The sequence below is a fragment of the Acomys russatus genome, chromosome 16, assembly GCF_903995435.1.
Source record: "Acomys russatus chromosome 16, mAcoRus1.1, whole genome shotgun sequence".
Taxonomy (NCBI): domain Eukaryota; kingdom Metazoa; phylum Chordata; class Mammalia; order Rodentia; family Muridae; genus Acomys; species Acomys russatus.
The window spans coordinates 5,314,314-5,335,475 of record NC_067152.1 but is presented as its reverse complement, the minus strand read 5'-3'; the positions used below and the strand labels follow the sequence as shown (position 1 = coordinate 5,335,475).

Here is a 21,162-nt window from a genome sequence, read left to right as displayed (position 1 = left end):
CTGGTCTACAAAGTGAGTCCATGACAGAGAAACCCTGTCTTGAAAAACCAAAAAAAAAAAAAACAAACAAACAAAAACAAAGTTTCCCTGCGTACCACACCACCTTTCTGAAAGGGCAGAGGGGAACCTTAGCCACAAGGCAGAAGCAGGTCCTAAGCTGCTGCCTCTGAGACCACGCTGTCCCCAGTGGGTGACACCAGCGAGGAAGCTGAGGAAGGAGGGAGAGGGTCTCAGAAGTAGAGAGGAGGGGGCTACCATTCAACCCGATGGTCTCCCTCCCTCTCTGCCTAGTGTCTGTGCTGACAGGCTGGAAGGACAAGGTTGCCCTGGCCAGGGGTAGGCAGGCAAAGGCCGTTAGGTTCAAGTCAGAGATGGAGATCCAGTGAGTGCCTTCCGAGGCTCCTAGGCGTGGAGGACCAGAGCCAGTGCACTAGGAAGGGAAGAAGGAAAAACGAGTCCATTGTGGAGTGCCATCCCTTGGCTGCTGGAGAGCCAACAGAGGAGAGTGGAGACAAGCCACTGCCAGCAGACCTCGCCCTGGCCTCTCAGCCTGAGACATCTCCCAGCTTGGCCAGACAGGAAGGCTTCCTCTGACATGATGCCTGGCTTAGTCTATTTTCTCAGGCTTTTTCCAGGACTTGTGAGTTTCCAGAAAGATCTTGACCAGAGACAGGAGGATGGGCACAGCCATAGGCAGAAAGAGTGGGATGTAGATAGCAAACTTCTGGTCATCAGGGAAATACAAGAGGTGGAGGAGGGAGGGATCAAAAAAGGCACGCTCGGAGGACGTCACGGCTTCCTGGCTGGCCACAAAGGCAGATGACAGGTGCCCAAGGGCTAACTCCTCCGTGGCCTTCTGGACTGCAGCCACAGCCCTATATACCTAGGGAGGTGAAGGGATGGGGGTTACCAGTATGTCCTAGGCATGGGACAGAGAAAGGGTGCTGGCCTTTCAGTATCCTCTTTCTCCCAGGGAAGTTTCCTGGAGCCCACGCCAAGCCATGTGGAAGTTAGTTTAAAAAAAAAAAAAAAAAAGGGCTGTGTTTATTTTCTGAGGGCCAGTTTAAACTTTCATTCACCTGGACTCCCACTGGGAGCCGGCATGGCGTCCAGGGGCACCTGAGGCATTTGTTTAACGATGTCACGCTCACAGGCGCCCCGGCCCACTTACCTCAGAAGCCACACCATCCTTGATGACAATGTTGCTGATCTTGCCCAGAAGCTGGGCCAGGGAGGTGAGGGTAGTGGTGGCCGTGGCCAGGTTCTCCACTGAGCGAGCCCAGAGCAGTCGGTCCAGTTCCCAGGTCATGAATCCTTCACTCTTTGGTCCTGAAAGCAGGCATTTTGGAGGCACCTGGGGCTGAGCAATCCCGAAGAGCAGCCTGTAGAAATGGCACAGGGAGACCAAAATTGCTGTGAACAGGCATATCAATGCTAAGATTCCCACAGTCTCTGCCCCAGCCCAGTCACTTTCAGTTTTACTGAGAACCATGGAGGGGGGGGGGGATGGAGACAGATAAGCAACCCAGCTCCCCAAACCCTGCCTCAACCACGGATTTCTCATTTCCACACTGGCGTGCCAAGATCTTCTCTGAAAAAGGTGCTGTGACTAAAGAGTTTCCAATAGCGCCCTGTCTTCACTCTTCCTTTGAGCAAATGGATTCCATGGGACAAAGACGATAGGCCCACCTTTGACGAGGCATGTATACACCCAGGTACTGCTAATTATCAGAAAACACTCCCTAATTAGCCCAGGCACCTCCTTAGCAATATAGAACATCAGGTTACTACCCTCAATTCATGGGTTAGCACAAAGTAAATAGCTGTTTTCTTTTTCTTTTTTTTTTTTCTCTTTTTGTTTTTTCGAGACAGGGTTTCTCTGTGTAGCCCTGGCTGTCCTGGACTCACTTTGTAGACCAGGCTGGCCTCACTGCGATCCACCTGCCTCTGCCTCCCCAGTGCTGGGATTAATAGCCGTTTTCTTAAAAACAAAGGAAGGAAGGAAGGAAGGAAAGAAGAAGAGGAGAGAAGAGAAGAAACAGCAGCAGCAGCAGCTGGAAGGATGGCTCAGCCAGAGAGGACTTGGGTCCGATTTCCAGCACCCACTTGATGGCTCACAACTCTCTGTAACTCTAGTTCCAGGGGATCCTATGCCCTCTTCTGGCCTCTGTGGACACAGGCATACATGCAGGCAAATCATCCATACACGTAAAGTAAAAAAAAAAAAAAAGGAAAAGAAAAGAAAAAACAAGGCCAGATGAGGAGGCACATGGTTTTACTTGTAGCATTTGGAGGCAACGTCAGGGGAATGTGTGAGTTTGAGACACAGCTGGGACGCTGGCTCTGATTCCTCTGAAGACAAGGTTTACAGCTGCTCATCCTCCTTCCGAGAGGACCACTTGGAAGTGTTTCTTGGTCTCGCCGGGGCTCTGGGCACAGCCACAGCACCCCACCAAGTGAGAGTGCATTCTCCCGGCCACCCTGTCTATATCCATACTATGGCCACGGCAGCCACAGCCCCAAGAGAATCGCGAGGGATCTTACCTCAGCTGAGCCAGGAACACCTCCATCACCTGCGCCATGTCCACCTCAACTCTCACCGGCAGCTCTGACGCGTTATAGATCTTGGGATCGACGTTGTATACCTGAAAATAGGGGATGAGGCTACCTCAGCACCACACCGAACTGCGGATCTCTGCTCAGTATCCAGAGGCCAGGAAAGAAAAGGAGGACGTGGCTTCTGATATAGACCCCAGGGCGTAGCAAACTTTTTTTTTTTAAGTACTAAAGAAGCTTTATGTACATTACTCTAATTGTCCCCTCAAAAGTCGTATCAAATTCAAAACAGTTATCCTGTTTTAGAATTCCTACCCATGGACCAGAGGAGAGAGGAAAAGAGGGTCCCGCCACTGCAAGACTCCTCCAGGGAAGCAAAGAGCTAAGATGGACAGAGACTAGTCTCCAGTACAAACTGTTAAGTTCAAAGAATCACCGTACAAAAGCATGGACAAAAGGGAGAAACAGCTGGGCTGGCAGAGGGACACAAGCACAGCCCTGTCACCTCCCCACAGGGGCCACAGAGACAAGCTGAAAGGAGTTTCCTGGAAATAAATGTGGACTCTGGGGCCTGCACAGATGGAGCATTACCATGATGCCACCCCATCGGGGACTGTGGAAGGCATTGGTGGCCACTGGAGCCCCATCCTTGTCCTGAATGTATAGGGGCGAGTGGGCGAGCTCCGGCACGTAGAGGAGAAAGTGGAGCACAGGGTACAGGGAGGCAGCGCTGGACCCTGTGGTACAAACAGAGAGTTGGAACACCAAAACATGGGGCTCCTAGATTGTAGCTCCAGGCTCAGCCTCTCCTTGGCTGGCAGGACTCAGTTCCCCCAAACGACACTCACTAGGACACTCTCTACCCGTCCCTAACTTCCCACGTGCACCACATGGATGGGACAGAATCCTAAAGCACCAAACGTCCCTGGTGTCCTCCCATTGGAAAGCCTACCCTCCACTGCCTGGCAGCTCGCTCGGACCCTGAGCAAAGGACCTTCTTCCTTCAGTTCTGTGACTGGCTGTCTGCACAACCCTGACTCCCATCAGCCTTCAAAGCCCCGCACCCCAGGCTGAGGCTCAGGCTTCTTACCGTGGTCCTTGCGGGTCTGTACCTGCCTTCCCTGCCTTCCCAGCCTCGGCTGTGTCACCCACCCCCTCAGTGTCCACGCTCTCCCTCTTGGTTATCTGGGCCCGTTCGTTCCCACTGCCGGAACAGCCTTTCTGCCTCTGTCCTCACACTGCCACAGAGCATCTTGAAGCTAACGCTGGAGGGATGAAGGAAGTCATGAAGGAAGGAGGAATTTGTAGAGGACACATGTGCCACTCCTCTCACAATCCTTGGTCCATACTTAGCTGTACAGTCAACTCTGCCTGTATTATAGTTCTTGGCCACCCTCCCCCTGGCTGCTTCCCTCCAGATGAAAGGTTATAATCCTAGCTTCAAGGTTCCCCTAATTCAAAGAGCACAACTATTCATTCAGGTTTGGCCTTTGGGCTGGTGAGATAGCTCAGTGAGTCAAGGTGCTTGCTACCAAGCCTGATGACCTGTCTGATCCCCAGGACCTACATAAAGGGAAGAGAAGACGGACTCCCACAAGAGATGCACTGACCTCCACATGTATATCACAGCACTCTCCCCAGCACCCACTAAATAAATAAATGAAGGGGCTGGAGAGATGGCTCAGTGGTTAAGAGCACTGGCTGCTCTTCCAGAGAACCTGGGTTCAATTCTCAGTACCCACATGGCAGCTCACAACTGTCTGTAACTCCAGTTTCAGGGGATCTGACACCCTCTCACAGATATACATGCAGGCAAAACATCAGCGCACATGAAAGAAAAATAAACAAATCAAGCTGGGTGTGGTGGCACAGGCCTGTGATCCCAGCACTCTGGGAGGCTTCACTGTGAGTTCGAGGCCAGCCAGGTCTATAGGGTGAGTTCCAGGATAACCAGGCTATGCAGAGAAACCCTGTCTCAAAAAACAAAAACCACAGACACACACAGCCCACCCCCACCCGCACCCCCACCCCGAGCCTGCAGCGCTCCTCCCTGGCCTAGCGGAAGGCCTCTGCAGGAACTCACCCAGCCGGGACTCCACTGGGTTGATGACATGGGGGAGGCTGTGCATGGCCAAGTAGTAGCTGGCTGAGGCTGGGTTAAAGCGGGGGTTCACTCCCAACACGGCGTAGTAAAGGATCTGGGGAGCAGGGAGAACAGGCTGTTTCATACATGCACTCTGTGTCTAGGTTCTCTAAGAAGAGTGGAGGTACCATGTACAGACACACTCAAGACAAGACAAAACATGTAAGACAAAGTACATGTATGAAAGGAAATAACCAAACCAAGGTAAGGTTAACGCACTGAATACATAATTAGAAAACCACATTGTTTTACCAGGTTTCCAAACAGCCAAGAGGGACACAAAAAGAAAGCATAACTCAGTGTCCCTAGGACCCAATCAAGCCCGCTATTCAGAGACAACCCTCCCACTAGCAGGACCGGATGAACAGTCTCCTACATTTTCCCTTCAAGGACAGGATGTGATACAGAAAGCGAGCAGCATTCTCTATGGTGTTACTGTTACTATGTCCACATATTTCAGAAAGATTTTTTTAAAAATAATAAATTCTGCTACCAAGAAGAGACTTGATACCCTATGAGCATATACAGGGGGAGGAAGTCCCCCTCAGTCACAGTCATAGGGGAGGGGAGTAAGGGGAAAATGGGAGGGAGGGAGGAATGGGATAACCATTGAGATGTAATGTGAATAAATTAATAAAATATATTTAAAAATAAATAATAAATTCCTTAAGGGTGGCTGATGGCTTTAACATCTCCGTGCGACTGCCGACAGGTCTAGAGGCAATCCTAGGGAAGGGCTTTGTTAAGGCTTCTGACGGGAATCCCTGAGCTGGGCACCAAGGAAAGGACCCCGGAACCTGCCCTCAAGGGATCAATGGACTGACGGAAATAAACAGGCGCACACAGTGCTCCCCACAAGCTACACACCTACATCCGCTCACGTGACACGGCCCTGCACATAAGCAAATCATCACACACTAAGAGATGGAAGCACAGACGCCCATGTAAGCATTAAATATGCATAGACGTTGAAAAAGACTCTAACCCACTCCCAGCCTTACCTGAGAGTCCACAGAGAAATTGCCAGCAGCACTGAGGCCATTCAGGAAAGGCTGCACATATCGCTGGACAGCCCCCTCAATGTCCCAGTGGACATCGTGGGACTTGGGGTCTGGGTTGAGTAAGCTGAAAGTGATCTCATAGCCTATAGAAAGAGGAGTTGTGGGATTTAAAGGTACATCAAGGAAAAAGAGGCAGCCTAACCCTCACCTCATCTGGGTGGGGTAGGGATGGCAATGAGGAACTGAAGAGAAAATAGTAAGAAAGCTACAGAAGCAGGCGTGGTGGCGCATGCCTTTAATCCCAGCACTCGGGAGGCAGAGGCAGGTGGATCGCTGTGAGTTCAAGGACAGCCTATTCTAAAAGTGAGTCCAGGACAGCCAAGGCCACACAGAGAAACCCTGTCTCAGAAAAAAAAAGAAAAAGAAAAAGAAAGAGAAAAAAATGGAGCTAGACTGTGGTGGTACCATCGATCCCAGCAATGAGTTCCAGGCCAGCCTAATCTACAGAGTGAGTTCTGGGACAGCCAGGGTTACAGAGAAACCCCACCTCAAAAAAATAAAAAAAATAAAAAGAAAGAAAAAAATGGAGCATTCCAGAGGCAGGAGGATCTGTGAGCTCAAGGACAGCCTAGTCTACAGAGCTGTCTCAAAACAAACAAAACCACACAAACAAACAAAAAAATGGTGGTGGTGGTACACACCTTCAGTCTCAGCACTTGAAGGCAGAGGCAGGCAGATCTCTAAGTTTGAGCCCAGCCTGGTCTACAGAGCAAGTTCCAGGACAGCCAGGGCTACACAAAGAAATTGTCTCAAAAAACAAAAAGAAAGAAAGAAAGAGAGGAAGGAGAAGTGGTTCAGAGCTTTAAAGTACTTGTTGCTCTGGCAGAGGACCCAGGTTCAATTCCCAGCACCCATGCGGTGGCTCGCAACCATCTTAACTGACGCCCTCTCTTGACCTGCAAGCATGCACACTGTACGCATACATTCATGCAGACAACACACACGACACACTCACACACATAAAACAAATAAATCTAAGACATTGTTTGAAAATAGAGACCAAAGAAAGGATAAGCGGTTTTCATGGATTCCACCTGACTCGTTTCTTCTCCCTTCCCGTAACAAAGCCCAAAGCTCTACCTAAGCTGGACTTGAGAGGCCGCCTCTTATCAGAGCTCCACTTGTCCTCTGGGAGGTGGTCAGCCAGAGCAGCAGCAAGCACATCTTCTGTCAAAGACATGGCCTGGGCTACTTGGATTATGCGTCGGCCAATGATGTTGAAGGCTTCCCGGTGCATTATGCCCCGTACAACAGCGGTCCTCTCAGGCCCAATGTAGCTCATCATGTCCTGTGCAGAGAAAAGGGATGAGGCGCCATGATCAGTGAAGAACACAGCGGCACTGTCTCCTTCCGTCCTTCCTTCCTTCCTTCCATCCTTCCAGAAAGCCTCTTTACATAACCCAGGCTGGCCTGCAATAGAGACTCTCCTGCCTCAGCTTTTCAAAGCTGGGATTGCAAGCATACATAATTATACCCAGCTCTGGTTCCTGTCTTAAAGAATTTGGCCTATGGCCACCAGCCAAAAGGTTGCAGCACTCTCTACACTCACAGAGAGCTGTTTTCTCTTTTTTGGTTTTTCGAGACAGGGTCTCTCTGTATTATTAGCCTTGGCTGTCCTGGACTGGCTTTGTAGACCAGGCTGGCCTCGAACTCACAGCGATCCGCCTGCCTCTGCCTCCTGAGTGCTGGGATTAAAGGCGTGCGCCACCACGCATAACAGTAAGCTGTTTTTCAGTTTTATTTTTATTTTTATTTTTAGAGACATGGTTTCTCTGTGTAGTCCTGGCTGCCCTGGAACTTGCCCTGTAGATCAGGCTGGCCTTTAATTTACAGAGATCCACCTGCCTCAACAACCTTGGTGCTGGGATTAAAGGCGTGCGCCACTGGTACCCAGTTGTGTTTTTCTTCTCTCCCTTTCTCTCTTTGTTAGTTCTGCTGTGTTTTTTAAGATATAGTTTGGGCTGGAGATGTAGCTCAAAGGTTAGGTGCACTGGCTGCGCGTCCAGGGGGCCCAGGCTCCATTCCCAGCACCCGTATGGCGCTCACCACCATTTATCAGTAACCCAAGCTCCGGGGATCTGATGCCTTCACCTGCACAGACACACACATACACACATACACACACACACACACACACACACACACACACACGGGCAAAACATAAAAATGAAATTTAGGAAACAAAGGCTTATTTCTTTTTATTTTGTATGTATGAGTGTGCCCATACATATGTGGACGCGCACCGTCTGGGTACCTGGTGCTCATGGAGGCCTGAAGAGGAAGGGCATTGGATCCCCTGGAGCTGGAGTCAGAGCCCACCATGTGGGTGCTGGGAACTGAACCTAGGTCCTCTGCAAAAACAGCAGGTGCTCTTCACTGTGAGTCCTCTAGCTCCTTTTTCATTAGTTGTTTTGTTTTGTGCGCACACCTTTAATCCGAGCACTCAGGAGGCAGAGGCAGGTGGATCGCTGTGAGTTTGAGGCCAGCCTGGTCTACAATGTGAGTCCAGGATGGCCAGTCGTGTAACCCAGGTTGGCCTTGAGCTCTGCAGCTGAGGATGAAATTGAACCCCTGATCTTGCCTCCTCCTCCCCAGTTCCAGGCACGTGCCACAAGGCCTGCTTTTTTTTCATCACTAATTTGGCATTCCTGAGCATTAAGTTTGTATGAGTTTTCATTCCTTTCTCCTTCCCAGTAGTACAGGTCCCCGCAACATTTAAGTCTTTAGGAATTGGCAAGACGGTGAGCTAGGAACCAAGAGATGACATGCTAAGCAAGAAAAGCAGATTCAGGTGGCGCACGCCTTTAATCCCAGCACTGGGGAGGCAGAGGCAGGTAGATCGCTTTGAGTTCAAGGTCAGCCTGGTCTACAAAGCGAGTCCAGGACAGCCAAGGCTACACAGAGAAACCCTGTCTCAAAAAAGCCAAAAAAACAAAGGGGGGGGGAGCAGATTCAACAAACAAATGAGAGTGTGGTCTCTGAAAAAGACACGTGGGCCAAGGCAAGTATGCAGTGTTACACCTAAGGGTGAAGAGCTGGAAGTGACCCAGCGGCCCACCAGCGACAGGACAGACATTAGGTTTCATCATCTAATGAGACACAGATTCAGCTATACATGTCATCACAAATGGTTCTTTAAAATACTGAACAAAGCTGGGTGTGGTGGTACACGCCCTTAATCCCAGCACTCGGGAGGCAGAGGCAGGTAGATCTCTGTGAGTTTGAGGCTAGCCTGGTGTACAAAGCGAGTCCAGGACAGCCAAAGCTAACACAGAGAGACCCTGTCTCAAATAATAAATAAATAAATAAATAAATAAATAAATAAATCTATGTAAAACTGGTTGGGGATGGTGATGGTGGTGCACACCTTCAATTCTAGAACTTGGGAGGCAGAAGCGGGTAGATTTCTGGAGGTTCAGGACAGCCTGGTCTACATAGCAAGTTCAAGGACAGCCACAACTACATCACAGAGAGACCCTCTCTCAAAAAAAAAAAAAAAAAAGGCTAGGGTGGGGTGGGAATGGGGGAATTGGACTGAAGACATCACTCAGTTGGCAGAGTGCTTGCTTAGTCTGCAGGAAGCCTGGAGGTCAAGCCTTGGCTCTGCATCAAACAGGCACAGTAGTGCACGCTGGTACTTCCAGCACTTGTCAGTACCTGGATCGAGGAAGATGGGAAATTCAAGGCCATGTCTGGCTACAAGTTGAAGCCAGCCCTGGTTACATGAGACTCTGTCTCTAAAAAGCCAAGTAATCACTAGCACTTTAATCACACACTAGTCTTGGGTTTAGAAAGACCCAAATCATTGTAAGTGACTAAAGCCCACTGGTAGGCTTGTGGTAAAATGTGGAATTTTTTGTAGCATGTGGGAGTTACAGGCAAGAAGGTGGCCGGGCGAAGATACAGAAAAAGGCAAGTCACCAGCGGCTCTGCGCACCCTACCTGGGGAAGAAGGGAGGAGTGTTCTGAGATCACGTACACAGTCAGGGAGCCCTCTGCTTGCTTCTCCGGCTCGGCTAACATGGCTTCTGCCTCTGAGGACACAGTAGTGACACACCACAAGCAATGTTATTCCAGCTTTCCCAGGTCCCTGGGGTGCTTGAGCCAACCCTCCACTCGCACTCAGCAAATACCATAGCCAGGTGTGAGCAAGCCAGTCTTCTGCCCACAGGGTCACCACTGAGGGAAGTCAGGGCAGGAACTGAACCCGGCAGGAAGCTGGAGGAAGGAGCTGATGCAGAGGCCGTGGAGGGGTGCTGCTTACTCCTTGCTCCTCATGGCTTGCTCAGCCTGCTTCCTTATAGAAACCCAGGACCACCAGCCCAGGGATAGCACCGCCCACAATGGTCTGGGCCCTCCCCCGTCAACCACTAATTTAAAAAATGCCTTCCTGGATGGTATGGATGCATTTTCTCAATTGAGGTTCCTTCCTTTCACATAACTCTAGCTTGAGTCAAGTTGACATAAAACTAGCCAGCACAGGAGACCAGAAGGAAAAGAGGGAACCTCATCAAAACTGTCATACCATGCACACTGCCCAGCGACAGTGCCTCCTCCTCATGGTCCAAGGCTCTCCGGTAGGCCTTCTGGAATCGGCACTTGATTTTCATTTTGTCTGGAAGGAAGAACACATGGATGGCATTAGACCTAACTGACCTGCCCAGCTGAGCACCTCCAGCACTAAGGCCAGCAGGATGGCTTTTCAGAGAAAGAGCACGTTCCAGGCAGTGACAGCCCCTCCAATCATTTCTGCAAAGATGACCCAAGACTCATGACATTTACTTCACCCTTTGCCCCAGCTCCTGCCTCTACCTGTGAGCTCACTGGTCCTCTAGCCAGAAATCCGCAAACCGGGGGAGTTTATTTCAGAGTACATCATGTTAATTGGAGAGAAGAGAAAAGACGATATGGTCACTCCAACTGCTACGCCAAGTAACTAGTCAAAGAGCCAGGCCTGGTGGCGCACGCCTTTAATCCCAGCACTCAAGAGGCAGAGGCAGAGGCAGAGGCAGAGGCAGGCAGATCACTATGAGTTTGAGGCCAGCCTGGTCTACAAAGCAAGTCCAGGACAGCCAAGGCTACACAGAGAGACCCTGTCTTGAAAAACCAAACCAAACCAAAAAAAGAAAAATTTCAGAAGAGGGCCTTGTCACCTCCAAGACCAAGATGGCAGGGAGAATCTCCGCCTTCCTCAAGAATGCCCGGGCGAAGGAGCCAGTGCTGGTGGTGTCCTTCTCTGTCTAGGGCCTCGCTATAATTATGCCCATGATCAGCCCCTACACCAAGTATGCAGAAATGATAAACCAGGCCACACCCTATAACTACCCAGTGCTTGTGCGAGATGATGGGAACATGCCCGATTTCCCCAGCCACCCCCAGGACCCTCAGGGCTCAAGCTTGGAATGGCTGAAGAACCTGTGAATACTCTTGCTAATGGAAGAGGCCCCTTCCCTGCTGCCCTCTGATAAAAATGTGAAAACCAAAAAAAAAAAAAAAAAAAAATCAGAAGTGAGCTACAGAGATGATTCGGTGGATAAAGAGTGTGATGCACAGCTGGGCGGTGGTGGTGCACACCTTTTAATCCCAGCACTCGGGAGGCAGAGGCAGGCGGATCGCTGTGAGTTGGAGGCCAGCCTGGTCTACAAAGTGAGTCCAGGACAGCCAGGGCTACACAGAGAGACCCTTTCTCAGGAAGGAAAAAAAGGAAACCTAAGGCGGAAAGCAATAAAGGAAGATACCCGATATTGGCCTTGGGTTTCCATATTTGTATGAACACAATACTGCATCCATGCTTACACACACACACACAGAGAGAGAGAGAGGGGGGGGGGAGGGAAGGAGGGAGGGAGGGAGGGAGGAAAGAAACAAAATAGCTATTTTTGAAGTACTATAATTATTACACACACACACACACACACACACACACACGAACAGGGGCTGGAGAGAAGGCTCAGCAGTTAAGAGCACTGGCTGTTCTTCTAGAGGATCAGGCTTCGGTCCCCAGCACCCACATAGCATTTACTTCAGTCCCAGAGGATCTGCTTTCCTCTTCTGGCCTCCACACACATGGTACACAGACGCACAGTCAGGCAAACACTCATACATACACATAAAATAAAAATTAAGCCCGGGTATGATGGCGCATGCCTTTAATCTTAGCACTCGGGAGGCAGAGGCAGGCAGATCACTGTGAGTTCAAAGCCAGCTTAGTCTACAAAGTGAGTCTAGGACAGCCAAGGCCACACAGAGAAACCCTATCTCAAAAAAAAAAGTAAAAAAAAAATTTCTTTGTATTTATTTTTATTTTATATGCATTGGTGTTCTGCCTGCATGTATGTCTGTGCGAGGGTGTCAGATCTTACAGACAGTTATGAACTGCCATGTGGGTGCTGGGGCTTGAACCTGGGTCCTCTGGAAGAGCAGTCAGTGCTCTTAAGCCCTGAGCCATCTCTCCACGCCCCCTCCCACTTTTGCGCCCCCCCCCCGTTTTTTTAAAGAGGACCAACTGAAAATTTGCTAGAGCTAGGAACAGTTCAGCAAGATGACCACACACCAAATGACCCAAGAACCCACCGCTGCACCAACTGATGGCCTCTGAGCACTATGAGCAAGGAGCTAACCAGCCACAGCAGCACAGATCTGTAATCCCTACACTCAAGAGGCCGAGGCGGGGGAATGGATACAAGGCTGAGCCCAGCTGGAGATACACACAGCAAGATACGGTCTCAATAAACACATCAACGAAAAGCGAGCCAGAAGAAATCGTTAGAAATAACTATTGTAAATGCATTTGGTATGGAAATGTGGACAGGACTATTTGAGTGAAGCCTGGAGATTTGAGGAATACTAAAATAATTCAGATGTCGTTAATATTTCACTTCATTTTATTTCATGTTGAGACGGGCTTCGCTACGAGTGCTGGCTAGCCTGCAATGTAGACCACATTGGCCTGATACTCAGACCCACCTGCCTGTCTTCTGAAGGAATGCACCACCATAAAGACGGCTAAAGTAAATTACAGAGTAAAATAAGGAAGTGATAGTACTAAACAGCAGGGGCTGCTGCTTACAAAAGAAGAGTGTTTGAAGGAGCTCAGAGAAAGGTGAGTCCTCTGTCAGAAGCTGTTGCTGAGGAACAGGCAAAGGAATTATGAAAGGTCTCTGGTGACTCTCAAATCGTTCTTTTAATTCTAGAACCGAAGATCATTCTCAAAGAAAATACTGGCTGATGGGAAAAAAAACAAAAACAAAAACAAAAAACCTGACCATGAGATTATACAGTGAAGATCAGAGCCCTTGCCAGACATGGTGGAGCATGTCTAGTTTACATAGCAACCCCAGGGCAGCCACCGTAGCCAGGGCTACCACAGGCCAGCTTGCTCTACAGAGTTCCAGGATAGCCAAGGCTATACAAAGAAACCCTGTCTAAAAAAAAAAAAAAAAGCTGGGCAATGGTGGCGCACACCTTTAATCCCAGCACTTGGGAGGCAGAGGCAGGTGGATCTCTGTGAGAGGGCAGCCTGGTCTACAACTGAATCCAGGACAGTCAAGGCTACACAGAGTAACCCTGTCTCGGGGGAAGGTGGGGGACAACCAAAAAGCCAAAACAAAAAGCCAGGCAGTGGTGCACACACCTTTAATCTCAGCATTTGGGAGGCAGAGGCGGACAGATCTTTGTGAGTTCAAGGCCAGCCTAGTCTACAGAGCAAGTGCTGGGACAGCCAGAGTTGTTACACAGAGAAGTCTGTCTCAAAAAATACAAAAACAAAAAGTCCAACTTCAAAAGTCACATCCCTCAAGCTCTTTTCCACCTTTCGTCTGCGGCAGATGATAGAACCCAGGCTCTCCTGTGACTCTACTACTAAATCAAACCTCCAGCCTTACAGTGCTTTGCCTGTCTCTTCTCCCTAATACAACTATAAACAACTTAGAAACTTTACCAATTTATTATTCACTCTCAAGTTCTTGGCACCTAACAACAAAGTGTGTGATGTTAAAATGACAAGGATCTGAACACACACACATCTGGTGTAACTTCAAATTCCCGCTTTCTTTCAGGAACATCCTATCTCTATACACTGATGGGAAATCTATTGCTACTGATAAGGTAGCATAATTTACCTTATGAATTAAATTACCATCATAACCACAGACACTAAACTTAAGGCTAGCTGCCCCCTCCCTAAATAAACACACTGGGTTTTTGGCGGGGGGGGGGGGGGGGGGGGCGGGGCACAGGGAGATGGCTGCTCCATGAATAAAGGCACTTGTTACCAAGCCTGATGGCCTGAGTTGACTCAAGACCAGGGCTCAAATAGTGGAAGGAGTAAAGGCTCCCCATAAGTGGTCCTCTGACCTCCACACGGTGCTCCATAGCACAAACGCATCCACACATGCATGCATGTGCTCACACACGCACATGTACACTAAGTCAATTTAATAATAAAACATTTTAAAGTAAGTTTATGAGGCGCCCATGCTCCTCCTATGCAATCCAACTCTGGGTTTTGGGTCTGGCTCAGATGGAAAACAAAACAAAACAACAACAACAACAAAAAACCCAACCAGCCCTGACACCTTCTCAAGGGAACTCACATTTCAGAGGGATCTCTCTCTCGTGGACAACGGTGAAGGGTAGCTTCTCCTGGTCGTCCAGGGGCACAGAGTCCCGAGTAAACACAACTGTGACTGGCACCATGAGCCGGAGCTGCGCGGGGGTTAAGGGGACATGGGGCCTTTAGTAGCGTCTGCACTTTGTGAGCGGGCTGTTGCCGCCAACACACCCGCCCGAGTGCTTCCAACCCAAGTCTTACCTGCAGGGCGTTCAGCCCACTGATCTCCGAGTAAGGCAACGGGGCACGGTAGGTCTCCGTGGTCTTCCACCAGAGCGGCAGTCCCAGGAGGATGGCCACCGCGGCGAAGAACAGCGCGGCACGCTTGCCCCGGATCACCTCTGAGGGCACAGAGGGCGGACTAAGGCGCGGGACCCAGGGTGCGATGCCCGCCACACCGCGATCCCGGAGGAGCACAGGCAGCAGGGATTCCCCGAGCGAGCCGCTCCCGCGTGGCGTGCCCCCGACCCCAGGCTGGAGGGACCTGTCAGGCTTCTCTCGCGGGAACCCCCCGCCCCCCGCCACACACACATTCCGCCCGCGAGACCTTCCCACCGCGCCCTCCACCCGAAATCCAACGCACCTAGGTCCGTAGCCGCGGCCCCCGCGGCCGCCATGCTCCCTTCCGGCTGCCCAGGTCGCCGAGGGGCGGGTCTCCGTGAGTTTCCTCCAATTGGAAGCCCCAGCGTGAAGGGGAGGGACCCCAGCGCGCGACCACTGCCAATCGCGAGCCAGACAGCCGACGCACGCGAGTGCGCAGGAGGAGCCGGTGAGCCGGTATCTTGCTGGGCAAGAACCTTGCTTTCCTGCGAACGCACCCGGCACAGCTTAGCTCCACAGCGCCAGCTCACAGAGAAGGGGCGACTCGCTGACTACATAGCCCTGACTGGCCCTCCCCACTGCAGAGGATCACGGGCATGCACCACCACGCTCAGCGCAAGGGGAATATTTACTTCAATGAAGGCAAGAGCCTGACTCCGAAAAGCCTTCTAATGTCATCCCTAACATAGGGCTTCTCTTCGGGGCACCGACTCTTCCAAGCTTAAAGACAGACTGACAAAACCGTAACGTTTTAGCATGATTGGCTATTCTGGGATTAATTTTATTTCAGTTGCTTTTGAGATATCTCCCTATATGACCCAGAGGACTAAAGTGATCATGCCTCCAATGTCTTCAGCCTCCCAAGTAGCTGAGACTATAGGCCCAGGTCACCACATCCAAGCTTCTAGGATATAGAAACCGGTTCCAATTTGAACGAGGCAGGATGCTTAATTGAAATTTCCTGAGCATAGACTCTGTATCGTAATGACTCTGGTTCAAATCCTGGTTTCATTTATTACCTGAACAGCCTCCCAGCCTCTCTCTCTAGGCCTGTTACCTCGAATGAAAAGGACAACAGTGCCTACTTTACAAAGCTGTGTTACTGCATATAATAGCGATTAGAACGCTGTTGGGAGAGGCGCAGAGAAACTGCTGAGTTAGCTGCATTTGTTATAAGGTCAGGCCACACAGAACAGAGCATCAATGATCTCTCCAGTTCACAACAGTCTGGTGTTACTCTACACTCTAGCCCAGGGGTCATCATTCAGCACAAAGCCCTACAGATTCTAACACTGTCCAGACCCTTGAAACGGATCCCTTCTCTGGCCTGGAAGTGGGGCAGAGCCCTTGGCAAGCTCCTTGACACCCTACTTAACTCTGGTGGCCCAGAGTCTTGGAAGGTTTCCTTATGGGAAAGGGCCTGAGTGCACGTTCTTCCCTAAATGTGTCAGGCGCCAGCAGGGGTCAACAATGCTGAGAGAGAACTGGCCCACTAGGATCCCTGCTCGCCCTGTTGACTCCCTCCCAGCTTTGAGCCTTGCAGTCCAGTATCCTTCGATGTGTCAGGCCCTGAACAACTTGTAGCCCCACTCCCTGCCCCCTCCCCCACCCCCCTACAACTCCCGCTTTGGAGATCAGCAGGGAGGAGCCTGAGCTGGGGATGGTGAACCAGGTGAACCCCTCCTCCACACACTTGAAGCCCAGGAAAACTCAGCTCTCACCACCCCCACCACCACCATAGTCAGAGGGGTTCCAAGATAGGACCAGCAAGAGATCACACACAGGGAGGCAGGACTTTTGAGTGTGTGCAACAGACAGACAGACAGAGTAGTGTGTTTTGCTCCCATTTATTTGCTGGGTACCCAGAGCGGGCCTCAGGAACTGGTGTGCTTCCCCCTGGCCCCAAGAGAGAAGGGCAGCAAGCAGGGCCCGAGGACAAGCGACACCCTCATGGGGAAACTGTAAGGGCTGTTGGGCTGGGAGAAAGACCTACGTGTTCTGTTCTGACTTCTAGAATGTTCCCCTGCCTCAGACATTGGGGGTTGGGGGCTCCCTACCCTCCCATCCTGTGGTCTCGGGTACAGCAGTGTGAGACAGAAAGAGGAGAAAAGGTGGGAGAAAAAGTGCTGCACGAAGACACCTCTGTTGTACATGACTATTTGGCCCTGGCTGTGACTACAGGCAAAATAGGGTATACGTTGCTAGGCCGAGGGCTGCAGGTCGAGTAGGCACGCCTCAGTAGGCATGGTTGGCCACGTAGAGGGACTGTGCTGCTGTTCCACCATCTCCACTGCCTTCATATCTGCCCTGGGCTGCAAGTCCATTGATCTGCAAAAGGGAATGGGGGTAAGTGAGGGCACGGCTAAGCCAGCCCACAGGGGTGGAACCCTGGCCAGTTTGGGGCCTCTGGCTGGTATACACAGTGTCGTCCCCCCCCACCCCCTACCTCTGCCCGCTTGATAAACTCCTCAGTAGCAGCCCCAGCATTGTCCCTTTGTCCTCTCCACGCATTGAGTGCAGATGCCTGCAGGGCACGTCCATAGGAGAAGGTGAGGGCCCAGGGCCGGGGAAGTGGGCAGCGATTGATGGCATTGAGGTTGAGTGATGCCTCCTCTTCGCTCTGACCCCCAGACAGGAAAGTCACCCCTGGAGTGGAGGGAGAAGACAAACCGACTGGTCATTCTCCGTTCTTTCCACGGTAAAGGATCCCAGTGCCGTAGAAGAACCGGAAGTCGGAACCTGAAGGGACAGGAACAATGCAGTACCTGGGACAGCTGGGGGCACGGTACGGCGCAGGGCGGTGACAGTCGCCATGGCGATCTCTTCTGGGCTATATTTGATGGGACAGGCATGGCCAGGGGTCACCATGTTGGGCTTGAGCAGCGTCCCTTCCAGGTAGACATGATGATCGCTCAGGGCCTTGTACACAGCAGCCAGGACCTGGCGATCAGAGACGGTTTATGTTGGGCCGGGACCACTGCTTTAGTGTGGGGCGGTCCCCATCCAGGGGTGGGTGGGTGGGTACGGGAATGTGAGGGTCCCATATAGGTCCATTCTCTGAAGCTTGTTTTGGAGTCAGCAAAGATCCTTAAGTGGCAGTGTGCCTGGATCTAAGATGCAGGGATGGGGTATAGGCACCCCTGCTAGGCTGTCCCTGACAGGTTTGAGCTCATCTGTGGCCTTACCTTCTCTGTAACATACTGGCAGCGTTTGAGGTGATGGTCTCCATCAGGCAGGATTTCAGGCTCCACAATCGGCACAATACCGTTCTGCAGGCATAGGCAGGGTTAATTGAGAGAAGCAGAAGACAGGACTGGAGAAAGCTACGAAAGCACACCTCCACCAGGCACGGGGCACCCATCCAACCACCCGAGCCCCAGCACACCTGCTGGCAGATGCTGGCATAGCGGGCCAGCACATTAGCATTCTCCAGAATGGCCAGCGCCGAGGGTGTACGGTCACTGATTTTCAGGACGCAGCGCCATTTGGCAAAATCGGCACCATCCTTTTTATACTGAGCACAGCGTTCCAAGAGTCCGTCCAGCCCTGAAAATGAAGTACCAACCTCACCGCACCGCCCTGCCCCTATCTTGCCCAGCATCAGCCGTTGTCACTCACAGCTCCGCGGGACTTGAAGCCCACCCACCATGTACCTTGAGTGGTGGTTTCCCCATCAGTTCCAGCTAGAGGCACTACACCCTTGTCAACCTGCAAGGGAGACATAGATAGAGGGCTGGCCTTGCCACCCACTCCCACATACACCAGTTTCCACACCTAGACTCCAGGCAGGGCCGGGGGCTATATACCTTGATGCCTACGAGGATGCCCTTATCCTGGATGGTCCGGACAAAGGGGACACCATTATCATCTTTCTGGTAGAGTGTCTCATGGAAAAAGATGACACCGCCAATGCACTTTTTCACACGGTCATCAGCACTGAATAGGACCTGGCGGTATAGCCGGCGATTCTCCTCGGTGTTCTCTACCCCGATTTGGCTCAGCCTTTTGGCCATGCTGCCTAGGAGCAAATAAAGGGAAGACAGCCTTGTTCCTCAGCTGGAACTCACTGGCAACTTCTCCTAAACCCTGACCACAAGCTCCTAACTTACCTACGGACTCATCTGCAGCCAGAATGCCTTTGCCTGGGGCCACGATCCGTAGGGCAATATCAGACAACTCCTTTTTCTGCTCAGCAGAAAGAGCCGGGTACGCGTGGGGCATGGTGACAGCTGTCTGGAATGGAGACAAGATAGATATGAGTCCAACTTCTGCCGGGCGTGGTGGCACGCGCCTTTAATCTCAGCACTCAGGAGGCAGAGGCAGGTAGATCGCTGTGAGTTTGAGGCCAGCCTAGTCTACAAAGCAAGTCCAGGACAGCCAAGGCTAACACAGAGAGACTCTGTCTCAAAAAAAAAAAAAAAAAAGACCAACCTCTAACTCCTCTGCTCCTCTCCTGACCAAACAGGCCAAATACCCTTCCCAGCACAGGGCCAGGAGCTGAATTGCAGTCCTTGGCCTGGGTCCTGGGCATCAAAGTGGCACCAATCTCTTTGACAGCTAACAGGGTTAGGGGCCTAGTTCCCACATCTCCTTTTGTCCCTAGTGGGCACCCTTCCAAGCTCCATGAGCGATGCAGAATGGGGGATGGGAGATAGCAGCCCTGAAGCTACAGGTCTTCCTGGAAACTGCTGCCCAGCTGAGAATGCCAACTCTTCTTTCACTGACTCTGGCCCCTACTCGAGGCAGACATAAGACCTGCTTTCTGGTGACACACCTGTAATCCCAGCACTCGGGAGGCAGAGGCAGGTGGATCACTGTGAGTTCCAGGCCAGCCTGGTCTACAAAGCAAGTCCAGGACTGCCAAGGCTACCCAGAGAAACCCTGTCTTGAAAAGCAAGCAAGCAAACAAACAAAAAGGGACCTGCCTTTTCTTGCTTCCCTTTTCTTTAATAGGGTCCCTAAAACACAAACACTTTTCCCCAAGATTTGTGAATGAGATATTTAACCCCAGCATCCTTTCCCATTTCTAGTGGAAGGCAGGGGGCAGATTAAAGACTAATAGTGGTGCAGACAACAGCCCAGACATAATGACAACCTGACTGCTTATGCATGTTGGACATTAGCGGTAGGAGCTGCAGGTATAGCAGGAAAAAGGGCAAACAAGCTAGCTATATTTATGTACATTAATATACACAGGAAAGGGCCACCACCAGATCATCTCCACTACCCAGAAGTATACCCGCCCCCTCCCCCATGCAAGGAGGCACAGGAAATAGGCTTGGCTCCCCACAGTTCAGTGGGGGGCTCCTAGAGGAGCATCCAGAGGCATGGGATTAAGGTTGAGTGAGTGGAGTATGGAAAACAGGGAGAGATGCAGGAAAAGCAGGAAAGGACTTAGGGGTAGGTGGGACAGGTCATGGTGACGCAGGCTAACCAGTCCCGATGCTCTCTTCCTGGGGACTGGTCCAGAAGGAGCAGACACCGACTGCGATTCTGGATGCCCCAGTGAAAAATCCCGGAGACAGAGGAAGGAAGACTTGGAACTGGAAATGCTGAGTTCCAGTTGGGAAGGCTAGGTCGGAGGAGAGTAGTAGGGTGTTTCTGAGCCATGGGGTTTCAAGCGCACAGAAAGCAGAGGATGAGACTAGAGTTGGAAAGGTACACCAGGTCCCCAAGAGCAGGGCAAAGACAGCAAGCAGAGGAAGAGCCAGTGAGAGGAACCAGGGATGCTGAGCATCCCCAACTCGCCTGAGACCTTACCTGTACTCAGCCAGTCGGTGGCAGGAGCCACAGGCACACCTCACTTTCGGTCTGGTTAGCAACAGACACCAGCTCAGTCCAAGCTGGAGTAAATAAGGCAGCGGTTGCCGCAGAACTACGTGACTCCCTGGGGGCGGGTCAGACACCTCCCGTCCTGGTCCCGCCCTCTCCCCAGGACTGGTCTAGGGTAAGGCCACGCCCTCAGAGGTGGAGCAGTGAGGTGGAGTGACTCCTCTGCCAGGGTCCCCAAGGTTATTAGAGTCGATGCCCCGCCCACAAGAACCCATGATCAGTCTTTTGCTGTGAAAGGCGTTCTGCGGAATGTTGGGCATTAAGCTTGGTCTAGAGAGACGTCTAACCGACCAGCAGGTGGGAAGGGGGACAGAGGCCCTCCTAACAGTGTGCTCTAGTTCAAGGCATGGAAAAATGGAAGTGAGTTTCTGTTCTCTGCCCCATATTTACCAGTGCCAGGCCCTAGGGGGATGGGAAAAGTAAGTGAATGGAGTCTTTTCTGTTACCCCCAGGCAGTGATCCAGGGAACAGGCAGTCCACTGCGCATTTTTTGTGGAAGCAAGAGAATCAAGCAAAGAAAAAGCAGACAGCCCTGGCTCTAGCTACAGCAGGAGGTGGTGAAGGGTGCCTAAACTGCAGGGCTGAGCTGCCTCCCTGAGTTCATCTGCCCACTCCTACCCCGAAAACAAGATTCAGTG

The 21,162-nt window shown here is 51.4% G+C and overlaps 2 protein-coding genes and 1 pseudogene across 2 annotated transcripts; 1 reads left to right on the top strand and 2 right to left on the bottom strand.

Annotated features, from left to right (window-relative positions):
• Window positions 1-551: 551 nt before the first annotated feature.
• Window positions 552-15,018, bottom strand: Pigs (phosphatidylinositol glycan anchor biosynthesis class S). Its single transcript, XM_051158045.1, has 12 exons — window positions 14,955-15,018; window positions 14,573-14,712; window positions 14,355-14,466; window positions 10,286-10,375; window positions 9,703-9,794; window positions 6,841-7,048; window positions 5,701-5,843; window positions 4,640-4,754; window positions 3,148-3,293; window positions 2,545-2,645; window positions 1,172-1,382; window positions 552-883 (listed from the first exon to the last, which is right to left on the bottom strand). Exons 1-12 carry the CDS (start codon window positions 14,986-14,988, stop codon window positions 608-610), a joined length of 1,668 nt encoding a protein of 555 aa, XP_051014002.1. The 5' UTR covers window positions 14,989-15,018; the 3' UTR covers window positions 552-607.
• Window positions 10,927-11,181, top strand: LOC127200014 (NADH dehydrogenase [ubiquinone] 1 alpha subcomplex subunit 3-like; annotated as a pseudogene).
• A 1,645-nt stretch (window positions 15,019-16,663) lies between the features above and the next one.
• On the bottom strand, window positions 16,664-20,618 carry Aldoc (aldolase, fructose-bisphosphate C). The gene is made up of 9 exons (XM_051158049.1): window positions 20,453-20,618; window positions 18,802-18,921; window positions 18,499-18,710; window positions 18,346-18,400; window positions 18,078-18,238; window positions 17,878-17,961; window positions 17,458-17,632; window positions 17,139-17,338; window positions 16,664-17,020 (listed from the first exon to the last, which is right to left on the bottom strand). Exons 2-9 carry the CDS (start codon window positions 18,911-18,913, stop codon window positions 16,928-16,930), a joined length of 1,092 nt encoding a protein of 363 aa, XP_051014006.1. The 5' UTR covers window positions 18,914-18,921; window positions 20,453-20,618; the 3' UTR covers window positions 16,664-16,927.
• Between the last annotated feature and the right edge of the window lie 544 nt (window positions 20,619-21,162).